The 14,372-nt window shown below is 38.3% G+C and overlaps 1 protein-coding gene across 1 annotated transcript in view; it reads right to left on the bottom strand.

Annotated features, from left to right (window-relative positions):
• The window catches only part of LOC127438492 (fibrillin-2-like), a 93,016-nt gene that overhangs the window by 20,063 nt on the left and 58,581 nt on the right, over window positions 1-14,372 (bottom strand). The window contains exons 32-47 of the mRNA XM_051694123.1: window positions 14,295-14,372; window positions 14,073-14,195; window positions 10,784-10,909; window positions 10,337-10,459; window positions 10,123-10,245; window positions 8,820-8,981; window positions 7,395-7,463; window positions 7,186-7,311; window positions 6,675-6,800; window positions 6,435-6,584; window positions 6,249-6,320; window positions 6,036-6,161; window positions 5,807-5,932; window positions 3,064-3,189; window positions 2,850-2,966; window positions 2,507-2,635 (exon numbers count right to left, since the gene is read on the bottom strand). The exon at window positions 14,295-14,372 is cut by the window's right edge and continues 45 nt beyond it. Of these exons, the coding sequence (XP_051550083.1) occupies window positions 2,507-2,635; window positions 2,850-2,966; window positions 3,064-3,189; window positions 5,807-5,932; window positions 6,036-6,161; window positions 6,249-6,320; window positions 6,435-6,584; window positions 6,675-6,800; window positions 7,186-7,311; window positions 7,395-7,463; window positions 8,820-8,981; window positions 10,123-10,245; window positions 10,337-10,459; window positions 10,784-10,909; window positions 14,073-14,195; window positions 14,295-14,372 (1,902 nt within the window). The remainder of the gene's footprint in view (window positions 1-2,506; window positions 2,636-2,849; window positions 2,967-3,063; window positions 3,190-5,806; window positions 5,933-6,035; window positions 6,162-6,248; window positions 6,321-6,434; window positions 6,585-6,674; window positions 6,801-7,185; window positions 7,312-7,394; window positions 7,464-8,819; window positions 8,982-10,122; window positions 10,246-10,336; window positions 10,460-10,783; window positions 10,910-14,072; window positions 14,196-14,294) is intronic.

Here is a 14,372-nt window from a genome sequence, read left to right as displayed (position 1 = left end):
AAAGCTACAGGCTACTATTAAACTATAAAGTGGTTAAACTACACTATAGGCTTTATATAACCATTATACAGTATAAACAATATTTATATAAAATATACATACATCTAATCACTCTAATATATCTAACTACATACAAAATAGTGATAAATGATCCAGAGCAATATAAATAAAAACATTATATATAATAATAAAAGAATAGTAATAAATGGCAATTTTTGGTGACACTTTACAATAAGGACTAATAATTTACATAATAAATACAACAAATAAAACGGAAATACTACTCTAAAATATCTAATAAAATCACAAAAAATTGGAATGAACAGCAATATTTATGTAAAATATGTTTAAATATTTGCAGTTATATAAAATGTATGAAACTTAAGCTAAGAAAACGTTATAAAAATGTAAATAATTTATCTTAACAATTAAAAAAGAACTGTGATAAATAGCAATATTTCCTGTATGTATAAATATTTTTATCTATATAAAACAACAAACTATTTTACATAATTAAAAAATAGTAATAAACAGCGATATTTATATTTACATTATTATTATTATTTTTAATTTACACAATAAATATATATATATACATATACATACATACACACACACACACACAGTTGTGAAATTTTGGCATTGATTTTGAAAATATGACTGACCATGCAAATAAACTTTTATTTAAGGATAGTGATCATATGAAGCCATTTATTATCACATAGTTGTTTGGCTCATTTTTAAATCATAATGATAACAGAAATCACCCAAATGGCCCTGATCAAAAGTTTGCATACCCTTGAATGTTTGGCCTTGTTACAGACACACAAGGTGACACACACAGGTTTAAATGGCAATTAAAGGTTAATTTCCCACACCTGTGGCTTTTTAAATTACAATTCGTGTCTGTGTATAAATAGTAAATGAGTTTGTTAGCTCTCACGTGGATGCACTGAGCAGGCTAGATACTGAGCCATGGGGAGCAGAAAAGAACTGTCAAAAGACCTGCGTAACAAGGTAATGGAACTTTATAAAGATGGAAAAGGATATAAAAAGATATCCAAAGCCTTGAAAATGCCAGTCAGTACTGTTCAATCACTTATTAAGAAGTGGAAAATTCAGGGATCTCTTGATACCAAGCCAAGGTCAGGTAGACCAAGAAAGATTTCAGCCACAACTGCCAGAAGAATTGTTCGGGATACAAAGAAAAACCCACAGGTAACCTCAGGAGAAATACAGGCTGCTCTGGAAAAAGATGGTGTGGTTGTTTCAAGGAGCACAATACGACGATACTTGAACAAAAATTAGCTGCATGGTCGAGTTGCCAGAAAGAAGCCTTTACTGCGCCAATGCCACAAAAAAGCCCGGTTACAATATGCCCGACAACACCTTGACATGCCTCACAGCTTCTGGCACACTGTAATTTGGAGTGACAAGACCGAAATAGAGCTTTATGGTCACAACCATAAGCGCTATGTTTGGAGAGGGGTCAACAAGGCCTATAGTGAAAAGAATACCATCCCCACTGTGAAGCATGGTGTTGGCTTACTGATGTTTTGGGGGTGTGTGAGCTCTAAAGGCACGGGGAATCTTGTGAAAATTGATGGCAAGATGAATGCAGCATGTTATCAGAAAATACTGGCAGACAATTTGCATTCTTCTGCACGGAAGCTGCGCATGGGATGCTCTTGGACTTTCCAGCATGACAGTGACCCTAAGCACAAGGCCAAGTTGACCCTCCAGTGGTTACAGCAGAAAAAGGTGAAGGTTCTGGAGTGGCCATCACAGTCTCCTGACCTTAATATCATCGAGCCACTCTTGGGAGATCTCAAACGTGCGGTTCATGCAAGACGACCATAGACCTGGAGGCATTTTGCCAAGATGAATGGGCAGCTATACCACCTGCAAGAATTTGGGGCCTCATAGACAACTATTACAAAAGACTGCACACTTATTTACAAATAAAAGAAATGTGTTTTGCCTGCTCACTCATGTTTTCTTTAAAAATGGTACATATATTACCAATTCTCCAAGGGTATGCAAACTTTTGAGCACAACTGTATAATATAAAAATGTACATTTTTATATATATATATATATATATATATATATATATATATATATATATATATATATATATATATAAAATATAATGTAAATTTTAATATTTATTTTGCAAGGCCACACAGAAAATAATTCCTTCTACAGATTAACGTCACAAGAAATGTTTCAGAAATAGAAATCTTGATGTTCCTTAGAGATCTCTGCTCGGACTTCACTGATCAATTGCATGGATGTTTATGTGTATAATTAAACAAAGTAATGGCGAATCTATGAAACACTTTCTGTTTCAAGTAAAAAAAAAAAGGACGTGGATCAATAGAACTGTTTTAGAAATCTATGGTGAGTTTTATAAACCGTTTAACAGGGTTCAGAGGGGGATTATAGATCTACAGTAACAGACTGAAGGTTTATTAGCTTTTCTAATTAGACTGTCAGATCTTACCGACGCAGTTCTTGCCATCTGGTGTGAGATTATATCCATCTGTACACAAACACTTAAAGGAACCCATGCTGTTGATACACTGGCCGTTTCTACACACCTGACCAGCATGCACACTGCACTCATCAATATCTGTGTAAAGACATGAAGAAAACATCAGACAAACCTTAAGATTATATTAAATTGGATTAGATTAAAATGGAGATGAAAACAGAAGTATAAAGACACAAATTGGAAAAAATAGTAATATAGTAAACATAATCTTGCATGTTTCATAATAGCTACAGACCACTAATAGTAGATTTAGCTTCTTAAATTATATTTTTAATATTTAATATAATCTTACCCATGCAGTCATTATTATGTGTGAGCTCGAACCCGGGGAAGCACAAACAGTTGTAAGATCCCACTGTGTTCTTGCAGGTACCGTTTCCACACGGCTGTCGGTCACACTCGTCAATATCTGCCAGAGAGAATGAAATATATAAAGTATAAATGTAAATGCATTCAATTCAAAGTCTGAAATGTTTTTGTTGGTTTTGTTAGCGACAGATACTCACCCATACACATGGTCAGGTCTGGTGTGGTCTTGAAGCCGTTGTGGCACAGACAACGATAACTGCCCTGCGTATCGATACATTCTCCATGACTGCAAACGTTCGGGATCTCCTGACACTCGTTACGATCTGAGAAACGTAGACGAATGTTCAGACAAACATATCTAGAATCATTTTAGCTTCAGACCCTCTATGATTTTGAATAGTTCTAATTAGGGCTGTCAATCAATGCAATTTTTGTAATCGAATTAATACTTGTGCGTCAGACGGACTCTTTTAGAGCGTCTCACTGGTATTCAGAGTCGTGTTTTTTTTTTTCTCCCAATTTGGAATGCCCAATTCCCAATGCACTCCAAGTCCTCGTGGTGGCGTAATGACTCAATCCGGGTGGTGGAGGACGAATCTCAGCTGCCTTTGTGTCTGAGACCATCAATCCGCGCATCTTATCACGTGGCTTGTTGAGCATGTCACCGCGGAGACATAGTGCGTGTGGAGGCTTCATGCTATTCTCCGCGGCATCCACGCACAACTCACCACGCGCCCCACCAAGAGCGAACCACATTATAGTGATCACGAGGAGGATACCCCATGTGACTCTACCCTCCCTAGCAACCGGGCCAATTTGGTTGCTTAGGAGACCCGGCTGGAGTCACTCAGCACGCCCTGGGATTCGAACTCCAGGGTTGGTAGCCAGCATCTTTACCACTGAGCTACCCAGGCCCCCAACGCTTCGTTTTTAAGATGCTGTGGCAAGTTAAAAGTGGCTTAAACTTAAAAAATCCAATTTAGAGACCCCTGCATTTTGTTGTTCTTCATCTAGCTGTCAAGAACGTGTCCTGTGTGACCAATAGAGATTTTACATTCGAGAACGAATCAGTCTTTTTGAACAAATCTTTTAAGTAAATGTTCTCGTTCAACTCCATACACTGACTCATATTTCTCGTTCATTGACGTCTTTCCATTTCGAAGCCAATGACCTCTAGTTTGAAGCGCAAGACTTCTTTGGTGGCTTTTCATGCCTATAAAGACTGACTAAAGCGCAAGCCAATAGCATTCGAGTGCAGGCTTTGAAGAAGCATATAATTGGTTTGACTCGCTGAACGAATACGCCCAGTCGAGTCGGTTGTTTGAGTCGTGAAAAAACTGAATGTACTGGTATACTCGTTCGCGATCTAATTCATTGAGGATCTGCTGACTGGCTGAACGAGAAGAGGAGCTGCTTATCATTCGTTCAAAAAGAAAAGGGCCTGGATGAAAGATATATATGCTTTTGTTGTCATTTGTGGGGAAATGCTTATGGTGCTTAAACGTGCTTTTAATTCAATGTAATTCACTCATTCAAAATGTAGATGACGGCCATCTACTGGTGAAAAGGTGTAATTTGCAGAAATGGTCAGTGAACGAATCTGAATGAATCTTTTTGGTGAACGGATTCAAAATACTTGAGTAACTGAGATGAATCATAATCACCACCACTAGTGACCGACTCTCATTCTGTGGTTGCGCTGCTTGTAAGGTTTGATGAGACGCGCTGACTGCCCCCTGCTGACGCAGCTCGGATAATGTACTGGAAAATACGTAATTTTATTACAGAATTTACTTCCAGCTCAGAAGGCATGATTAATTGTGTTAGGGTTAGGTGAGGGTTAGGGTTAATTAACATGTACTTTTTAAAAATACAATTAATCACACTATCCCAACAAATCCCATTAAACATTCACAGTGCGAATGACATCAACAAAAGCTAATTAGAGTCAGGAGTTGGTAAACCTGGCATCCAATTAATGAATAGAGATTGGAGGTGTGGCTTAGAGCTACTTTGACTTATAAAAAGCACTCAAACATTTTGAGTTTGCTGTTTACAAGAAGCATCTGCTGACGTGGACCATGCCTCGCAAAAAAGAGATCTCAGAAGACCTACGATCAAGAATTGTTGCTTTGCATGAAGCTGGAAAGGGTTACAAAGTTATCTTGAAGAGCTTAATATTCATCTGTCCACAGTTAAACAAATTGTCTATAAATGGAGACAATTTAGTACTATAGCTACTCTCTCTAGAAGTGGCCGTCCAGCCAAGATGACTCAAAGGGCACACCACAGAATGATCAATGAGGTAAAAAAGAACCCTAGAGTGACAGATAAAGACTTGAAGGAATCATTGGAACTGTTTGTCATCTCTGTCCATGAGTCTACTATACCGAAAACATTAAACAAGCATGGTGTTCATGGTAGGACACCACGAAGAAAGCCGCTGCTTTCCTACAAAAACATTTCTGCATGCCTGAAGTTTGCCAAAGACCACCTTGACACTCCACAACACTACTGGGAAAATGTTTTGTGGACTGATGAAACTAAGGTTGAATTGTATGGGAAGAACATGTAGCACTACGTATGGCATAAAAAGGGCACCGCATACCAACATGAAATCATCATCCCAACGGTAATGTATGGTGGAGGGAGCATCATGATTTGGGGCTTCTTTGCTGCTTTGGGGCCTGGACTGCTTGCCAACATCGAGGGAAAAATGAATTCCCAAGTTTATAAAGAGATCCTACAGCATAATGTCAGGGTGGCTGTGCACCAGCTGAAGCTCAGTAAAAGTTGGGTGATGCAGCAGGACAATGACCCTAAACATCGAAGTAAATCCACTACAGAATGGCTTAAAAAAAAATAAAATCCACATTTTGGAGTGGCTCAGTCAGAGCCCAGACCTTAACCCAATAAATAAATTGCAGGGGACCGACTCACCCACACAAGCACCACTGGGAGAGAGCTTAAATCCATCTGAACATTCGCAACGATAGCTGCCGGGGATGTTGAAACACTTGGCATTACGCTGGCAGAGGTTGTCGCCACTGGTGCACTCGTCGATATCTGATGGGAAAAAAATGAGTGCGCAAACAAGCATCACATTAGTCAAGAAATTCAAAAACATTTCATAAAATTAAAAAATACAGTTGAAGTTAAGTGTTAATACCTTCACATATGAGCAGAATGTTGTTATAGCTGAAACCCATGGGACATTCGCATCGGAAACTTCCGATCTGGTTGATGCACACTCCGTTAGCGCAGATACCCGGAATCTCACGACACTCGTCGATATCTGAGGCATCGCACACAATCATTCGTAAGTGATCTGTTTGCATGAAACCACTCATGTAGCCTTTTATGTTACGTTAAGTCGACTCACCAATTGGTTTTCCAGTATGAATGTCGATAATAAAACCAGGAGCCTGATTTCCGCACAAGAGCTGGTACTCGGCTGCAAGAGAGAGAAATAACGACAAATATATGTTTTATGAATGAGGCCCACCATGTGTAAAACAGTCAAGCCAAGCAATTAAAATTGAAAATAGTAATCGAAAGAGTTCCTCACAGGTAGCAGGAGTCGGACACGCTTCACAGGGTCTGTTCCAGGCTTTGCCGACGTTATACGCACAACAGCACATTTTCTTCGTCATATTGAAGGATAACTCGTTTTCACAGGTGTCGTTATAGTTCCGATAGCACACGCTCTTTCTCATATCTGCAAAAAATACAAATTAACTCAGAGGCCTGTGATCTAGTGTCAGTACAGCAGATTACCATAGTAAAACAGTGTTAGTGAGGGTCTTACCCATGCAGTTGTTTCCGCCATTGACCTGCATGTACTCTGGCGGACAGACACAGGTGTAGTTACCCAGCGTGTTGTAGCATGTTCCGGGTCCACAGATGCCGATGTGCGCCGTGCACTCGTCAATATCTTTGTGCGAGAAGTGAATTCAATATTTATGAATCAGATATAACTGGTGGAATTGGTCCCATGTTAAGAGTGAATATCAGTAAGGGTTGAGCACAAGCATAACTTTAGAAAGGCTTCCATTAAAGTTAGCATAGACACCATTTGCTACACATTGTACATCTGTAATGTGACTTATTTTGGAGTGAAACATGATATTCAATGAGAAACGGTTGGGTGTTTTTTTTAGTTACTGATGTCATTGTAAAAATGCACAATTCACAGTAAGCTATGATTTACTGCATGAGTGAAAGCATCCTATTAAAGGGGATTATTGAGATAAAGTGAGTCATTTTCAATTTGTTGGGGTTTTCTTGTTGCTCTGAGCCGTCGACATCTCTCGTCTCACCTTCACAGATGCGGGTCTCATCATTGAGGTAGTACCCGGCCGGACACTCGCACTGGAAACTGCCAAACGTGTTGACGCAGTTTCCTCCCTGACACAACCCGGGCAGCTCTTGACATTCATCTATATCTGAGTGTCGGACAGAGACAGAGTGCAATCATTAAAACACACACCAGAGCGCCGCACACCAACACACACGGTTTTGTCCTTACCCTCCAGGATGACTGTGATGGGGTTCGGCCGGAAACCCTCTCCCCCAGGACACAGAGTTTTGTATTCGGCTGTAAAGAGACAAAATTCATCATAGTGTCAGTGAAGTGTGACTTCCACCAATGACATCAGGAGAAGCCCTTGAGCAATGCCGACCCATAAAATCCTCGATTTCAGCAAAAGTCTAGGAGTTTTTTTATTCATGGTAAAATGCCTTTGTCTGGTATTATACAAGCAACAGGAACAAAACAAAGTAACTAAGACATTTAAATTCAGACATTTAGCAGACTCTTTTATCCAAACATTGGAAAATAAAAATTTTTACAGAGAATTTTTGTCGTATTTTCCAGTAAAAATAGCTAAACACCCGTAAAACAAGAAGAAATTATTGACAAGCAGAATGGCAAAAAGATATTAAGTCTTGTTATTGGAGAAATCGAACAAAATTTGGTGTGGTTTATGCTTAAAACAAGAAAAAACTATTTGCCAATGGGGGAAGAGAAATAAACTTGTTTTCCCTTTGAATCAAGTTTTTTGTTGCCCCACTTACTAAATCTTGTTAGATTTCTCTGAAAACAAGATTTAGTATCTTGTCATCTTGCTTTGTCATTTTGATAAATGTAAATGTATCTTGTTTTAAAAATGTTTAGATATTTTTACTGGAAAACTAGACATAAGTACTTTTTTTTGCAGTAAAGCGACTAAGGTCACATCCACACTCTGTTTATGTTTGAAAACTCTTCCTAAAAGTTTCCTAACGTCATCGTTCCCCAAAGTATGTGGTAAAGGCTCCATTTTCGGTGGAGGAAAACGTTGTTCTAGTGTCGATGAGAGGCGTAAACGTAGCAAAATCAATGGGTTTTCAACCAAAAGCACATTGGTGTGGATGTGGCCTAAGACCAAGCATATTAACTCGGAAGCAAAAGAACGATATATCGTCAAGGCCGATTAATCTGCAATTTTTGGCCATTTCAAGATTATGATAACCGTGCCAAGTAGCATTCCCTTGTGTCAATTCCAAATGATACTGTTTTTAAACAGTTTTGTCAATGGATAATATACACTTCCCAATGGATAATATATCTTGATATCGGCATCGGCCAAATCGTTCAACCACTTACTCAGAATTAAGGTTTCGTTCTATCAAATGAACAAAAATACTGAATGTAAATGATTCAAGCATTGTCTGATACTCTCAGAATCTGCTAGACTCAAAGCCCTTCTAGTCATGACAACCGACAGTATACAGTAGAATGTATTTAAAGTATTTTAGGGTTGTTGGAACCTTGGGCTTGTACTCCAACACATTGAAACTGACAATGCAAGTTAGTTTTTTTTTTCTTCGTTTGCATCATTTCACAATCCAATTTTAACGTTTTCTTTTGTACCTTTTGATAAATTGTGAAAAAGATCAAAACGTTGCATACTTGAATTGAGGAGAGGGCAGAGTTCGCAGGGGTTGCCCCAGGCTCCACCCAGAGAGCAACAACAGGATGCGCGGGTCACGCCCACTCCGATCTCAGCGCTGCAGGAGATACCACCGTCTCCACGGTCCAGAGTGTCCAGGAAACAGTTTCCAACACGCGTGTCTGTCGGAGGAAGAGAACCCGCCTTACATTATATTATTCGCATACATATTACAGCTAGTTAACTTAAAAAATTATAGTCAAATGATCAATGGGATGGTAGTAAAATGTTTTGCTGCCCTGCAATGGCAAAACGCAATAAGGGGCCGTTCAGACTGAATGTGTTCTTGCACTAAAACAAACTAGGTGCAATGCATTGAACAGAACAGAACTCTAGTTTCAAGAATATTTTTAGAGATTTTGACATTATTGTTTTTATGTGAATTAATAAAGGTAGTTTCTAGTTTCAGCATTATTTGCAGTACTTCAGACCTTTCTTTTGTTGGACAAGAAAAACTAGATGCATACAATGTGACCCACATTTGGTATTTGACCATTAAAACAGGTAAAATTAAACAGTTTTCACATGGAACCACATTGAGAGACACATATCTATGGGATTTTAACACATAAGGCATTAAAAATGAAGATACAAAAAGAAAAGTTTGTTCTGAACCATAATATAAAAGGATATTGGGATATATTTAATACTTCTGAAATTATAGGCACCCCAACTTTGGAAAAACAACACAAAAAAAGTGTTTTTTCCAATTTTTGGACTCACACGATTCACAGATAATGCAGCAAGTGGTGCTGAAGTCAACTGATTTTAGTAATAGACCTACCTATCCATGTGTAAACATAAAATTATGATGCTACCACCTTTCTATGGTTATTTGTTTGACCTCTACTTTCGCTCTAAATTCATAGGCGCAAATTGTCATTTTGAACCCACTGTACAAAATAATGGAGTACTCGGTAAATATTGATCCATAGCATTTAATCATTTGGATTTTATCATCTTTTGTCTTTATCTGTCAACAGTGAAAAAATGCTGAAGTTTCCGGTGAAGTTTCTGAAGTTTGGTTGATTTAACATGGAATAACCACATACTGCGTTTTGCTTTTGTAGAGCAGTGTACATAACAGTACATATCAACTAAAACAAGTGAAGGCAATATTTATACAATAAAAGACATTTACCCTAGACTATAGGGTGTGAGAGTATTAAAACCTGACAAGCACAATAAAGTTATGAACCTGCCAGTGTTAACATTGGTCGAAATCAATAAAACGTCTCCGTTTCAGCTCTGTAGAGTACATACCGACACAGCCGACTCCTGTAGGGTTCAACTCAAAGTCTGGAGGGCAGTTACACAGATAGCTGCCGGGCAGATTCACACACAGACCGTTGATGCAGTTCACAGGGTCAAAACACTCGTTGATATCTGTGGAGAGATAAAACAGCCGTGAAACAACAAGACAAATGTGAGTACAATTTCGATGGTAACAGACATTGAGGGATGCACGTGTTGTCACCTGTGCAGTTTCCTCCACTGCGGTCCAGCTCGTATCCGTAGTCGCACACACAGCGGAACATTCCGGGCAGGTTCTGGCATGATCCGAACACACAGATGTTCTGGAAGTTACACTCGTCGATGTCTGACGGATGACACGAGCAACATTACAGTTGTGAGTTATTGTGAAAGTGTGTGTGCACTGAAAATCGTGTGAGATATTAAGACTTATTTTCAGAGAATGTGTTCACATTTTTTCCTTGTTTTAAACATAAATCTATCCAAATTTTATGTGGATTATTCCTAAAAGAAGAAAAATAAACTTAAGATGTATTCTCTGAAAACAAGTTTTAATATTATGTAAAATTTTGCTTTTCAAGAAAATGCACCTTGTTTTAAAGATGCTTAGATAGAAACATCGAAATACTGATTAAGAAAATTATTTTTTGCAGTAAGTGTCTGTTGTTACCTTGGCAGGCTTTGCTGTCTTCAGTGGGGGTGAAGCCCATCTCACATTCACAGCGGTATCCGCCAGGGGCGTTCAAACACTGACCGTTTTCACACAGATTCACATTGTCTGCACACTCATCCATATCTAAAGAAAGAATGCAAGCTCGTTAACTCTTAAAGCAAAGATGGGGGCCCGCGAGAAAAAATAGTCGTCAAAATATTAACAACTTCAGTCATGACCAACACAAAATAGGTATCGTTTGAAAGCTTAGAAGCTCTATTTTCCAATGCATGTAGGCATTATGACTAAAACTAATCAGAAGTGTTTCATTTTGATAATTAAAACAAATTGCACTGTACATATTATTGCAATCAGTAAAAACATCAAACTGACCAAATAGTCATGTGTCATATGTTGTTGGTAAGCTCTTGAAGAGTAGAATACAACCAGCCTATTTGTTTTACTCACAGACAAAAATATAGCGAGTAATAGCTAAGAATATGTCTTTGACAATTATGCTGGTGTTGCTTATATGCCGCGTTTTTGCTTATAATTTCATGTAAAAACTAGCCCACACACAAGGTAAACGGATGTATAGATCATTAGATAATCCACATGAAGCACAATGTTACATATGACCACCGGGAGATGGTGCCAAGAACATGACACAGACTCAATGATGACTCAAATGACACAGAATGAAACTCATTCTGTGAAATCTCATTACTCATGTCTGCATGCTATGCAAACCTTCAGTCATTGTTGCATGTGTAATTAGATATTCTGTATGATTGTTATGTTTTATTTGTTTGGAGAGGCTTTTGGACACTATGATAAATTATTTTTGTAATGCTATAACTTTTGATTGCTTTGTCGTATCAACACAAACATTTTCTCAGATACAGTTGACATGATTGGGAACAAAACATAAGCAGTTTTTCGGAGCCACCTTATTTACACCCAGAGATAAATAATGTCAAATAAGAAAATTAACAATAAAAGTACATTTTTGGCTCACATTTTTGTGTGATTTTTCCAGCAGTTTCTTAGGCTGAGAGTCTCAGAATGTATCATAATATACATCGTAATTTTTTTTTAAAAGTTCGCTTTACAATGATACCAAACACTTGACCCTCCTTGTTTTTTTGTCGAGTTATAAGCCTTTAATTTTGGGTATGCCACTGAAACAGGAAATCTTTAAAAACACCTTCAGAGCTTAAAGGGTTAAAATAAAAAAAATCACAAATAAGATATCTGTATAATCTAAATAGAGAGAAAGTGGAGATTTCTCCTGCTTAGATGTTTCTACGACAAGGTAGATCAAATAAAATGAGAAAACAAACAACCAAATAATACACAGCAAAATTAACTCAATATCAATATCAAGGATTTACATCTGAGACACTTCAATAAGAGCTTCTCTCTTAGATAGATACTCTTCAGATTTCATATCATTTATTAAAGGCATGTCTAATCAGTTATCAAAGATCGGTGAAAGAGGCTAAATCAAAAGTTCCTCTCTAAAATAATTTCCGAAAACCCAAACAGGCCCAAAGTACTGTTTAAGACTATTGATTCAGTGCTAAACCCTTCTTCAGTTGCCTGTCCTGATCCATCTCTTGAGACCTGTGAGAATTTGCTTCCATTTTTTGATAATAAAATTCAAGATATTAAGTCTTATTAAGCCCTTAAAATGTAATCTACCGCTGGTATATCTGCCGCTCTTCGGCCCAGCTTATTGATTTAGATTTAAAGGGGAAGTTGTAAGACAGATGTTATTCCTGCATGTCTTTGAAACTGTGAGCTCATATGTGACAGCTATCATTAATAGCTCTCTAATAAATGGAGTAGTACATGCAGTTGTGCACCCTCTGCTTAAGAAACCTCATCTCGATCCAACTGTACTCAATAACTACAGGCCTATTTCCAAATTGCCTTTCATTTCAAAGCTCTTGGAGAGAGTTGTGTATTCCCAGCTATATTCTTATTTGCATTCTTTTAATATTTTAGACATGTTCCAGTCCAGTTTCAGAACTTCACATAGTACTGAATCTGCACTGTTAAAGGTCACTAATGATATTTTCCTCTCACTTGACTCTGGATCATATGCAGTTTTGATTTTATTGGATCTAAGCGCTGCATTCGACACTATTGATCATAATATTCTGTTAAATCGTTTGGAGAGTGTGGTTGGCATTCAGGGTGTGGCCCTGCAGTGGTTGGCCTCTTACTTGAGAGAGAGGACCTTCTCTGTGAGCATAGGGAATTTTTCCTCTACATCAGCCCGCTTATCTTGTGGTGTGCCCCAGGGGTCCATTTTGGGCCCTTTACTCTTCTCCCTCTATATGCTCCCCCTGGGCTCTGTTTTTCAGAAATATAATATTTCTTATCATTGCTACACTGACAATTCCCAATTTAATTTACCAGTCAGACCAGACAGTAGCTGCCCTTTTCAAGTGCTCTTCAGATGTCTTGAGGACATCAAATGTTGGATGGCAAACCATTTTTTGCAGTTAAATGAAGGCAAAACCGAAGTTATTATTTTAGGCTCTTCCAGGCCCCCTCCTGCCCTTGAAGCACAGTTAGGTTCTCTTTCCTCCAACATTCAAAAGCACGTCAAACATCTGACACATCTTCAATTTTTGACAAACAAATTAGTGCCGTTATTAAGGGAGGTTTCTTTCATCTAAGGTCTCTTGCTAAACTAAAACGGTTTCTCTCTCTTATTTAATCACGGCTCGATTATTGCAATTCGCTGTATATCGGTCTGCCTCAATCTGCTATATCTCGTCCAAAGTGTGGCAGCTACATTTTTAACTGGGATGAAAAGAGGGATCATATTTCCCCTGTATTAGCTTCTCTACACTGGCTTCCCATTTAGTTCAGAATTGATTTTAAAATTGCTGTCTATGTGTAAAAGGCTCTTTCTGGTCTCACACCTAAATACATTAGTGACGTTCTGCACTCCAAGAATGCTCAGATCTGGTAATCAACTTCTTTTATCTGTCCCCCGTTCGTGCTGCAAGTCAAAGGGTGATTGTTGCTCTAAAACTTTGGAATAGCTTGCCCTTTCACGTGAGGTCAGCTCCATCTTTAGCTATTTTTAAATCTGCCCTTATATTCATTGTCTTTTGATCCTATTTAATGGACTGTTTGCTGATCTGTTTTTTATTCAATGTAAAGGTTGCATTTTTACTATATATTGTTTGGTTGTTTTTATATGTTTGTAAATTGTACAGCACTTTGGATCAACTTCTGTTGTTTTTAAATGTGCTTTATGAATAAAGTTTGACTTGACTTGACTTACCAGAGCAGGTAAATCCATCTCCGTTGAATCCCTCTTTACAGGTGCAGCGATACGACCCCGGCGTGTTCATGCAGTCGGCGTTCGGGTTACAGTTGTGTTCCTCTGTGACGCACTCATCAACATCTGCCGCGATGCAACAAAACAAATAGTTTACAATGGTACCACAGAATTAATCTCACACTACTTTTAGATAAATGTTGACGCGATCTGTCAGACACTCACCGATGCATTTGATTCCATCACCTTCCCAGCCGTCACGACAACGACATTTGAAGCTCCCAGGAACGTTAACGCAAGCGC

The sequence above is a fragment of the Myxocyprinus asiaticus genome, chromosome 49, assembly GCF_019703515.2.
Source record: "Myxocyprinus asiaticus isolate MX2 ecotype Aquarium Trade chromosome 49, UBuf_Myxa_2, whole genome shotgun sequence".
Lineage (NCBI taxonomy): Eukaryota > Metazoa > Chordata > Actinopteri > Cypriniformes > Catostomidae > Myxocyprinus > Myxocyprinus asiaticus.
This window is presented reverse-complemented; position numbering and strand designations above follow the sequence as displayed.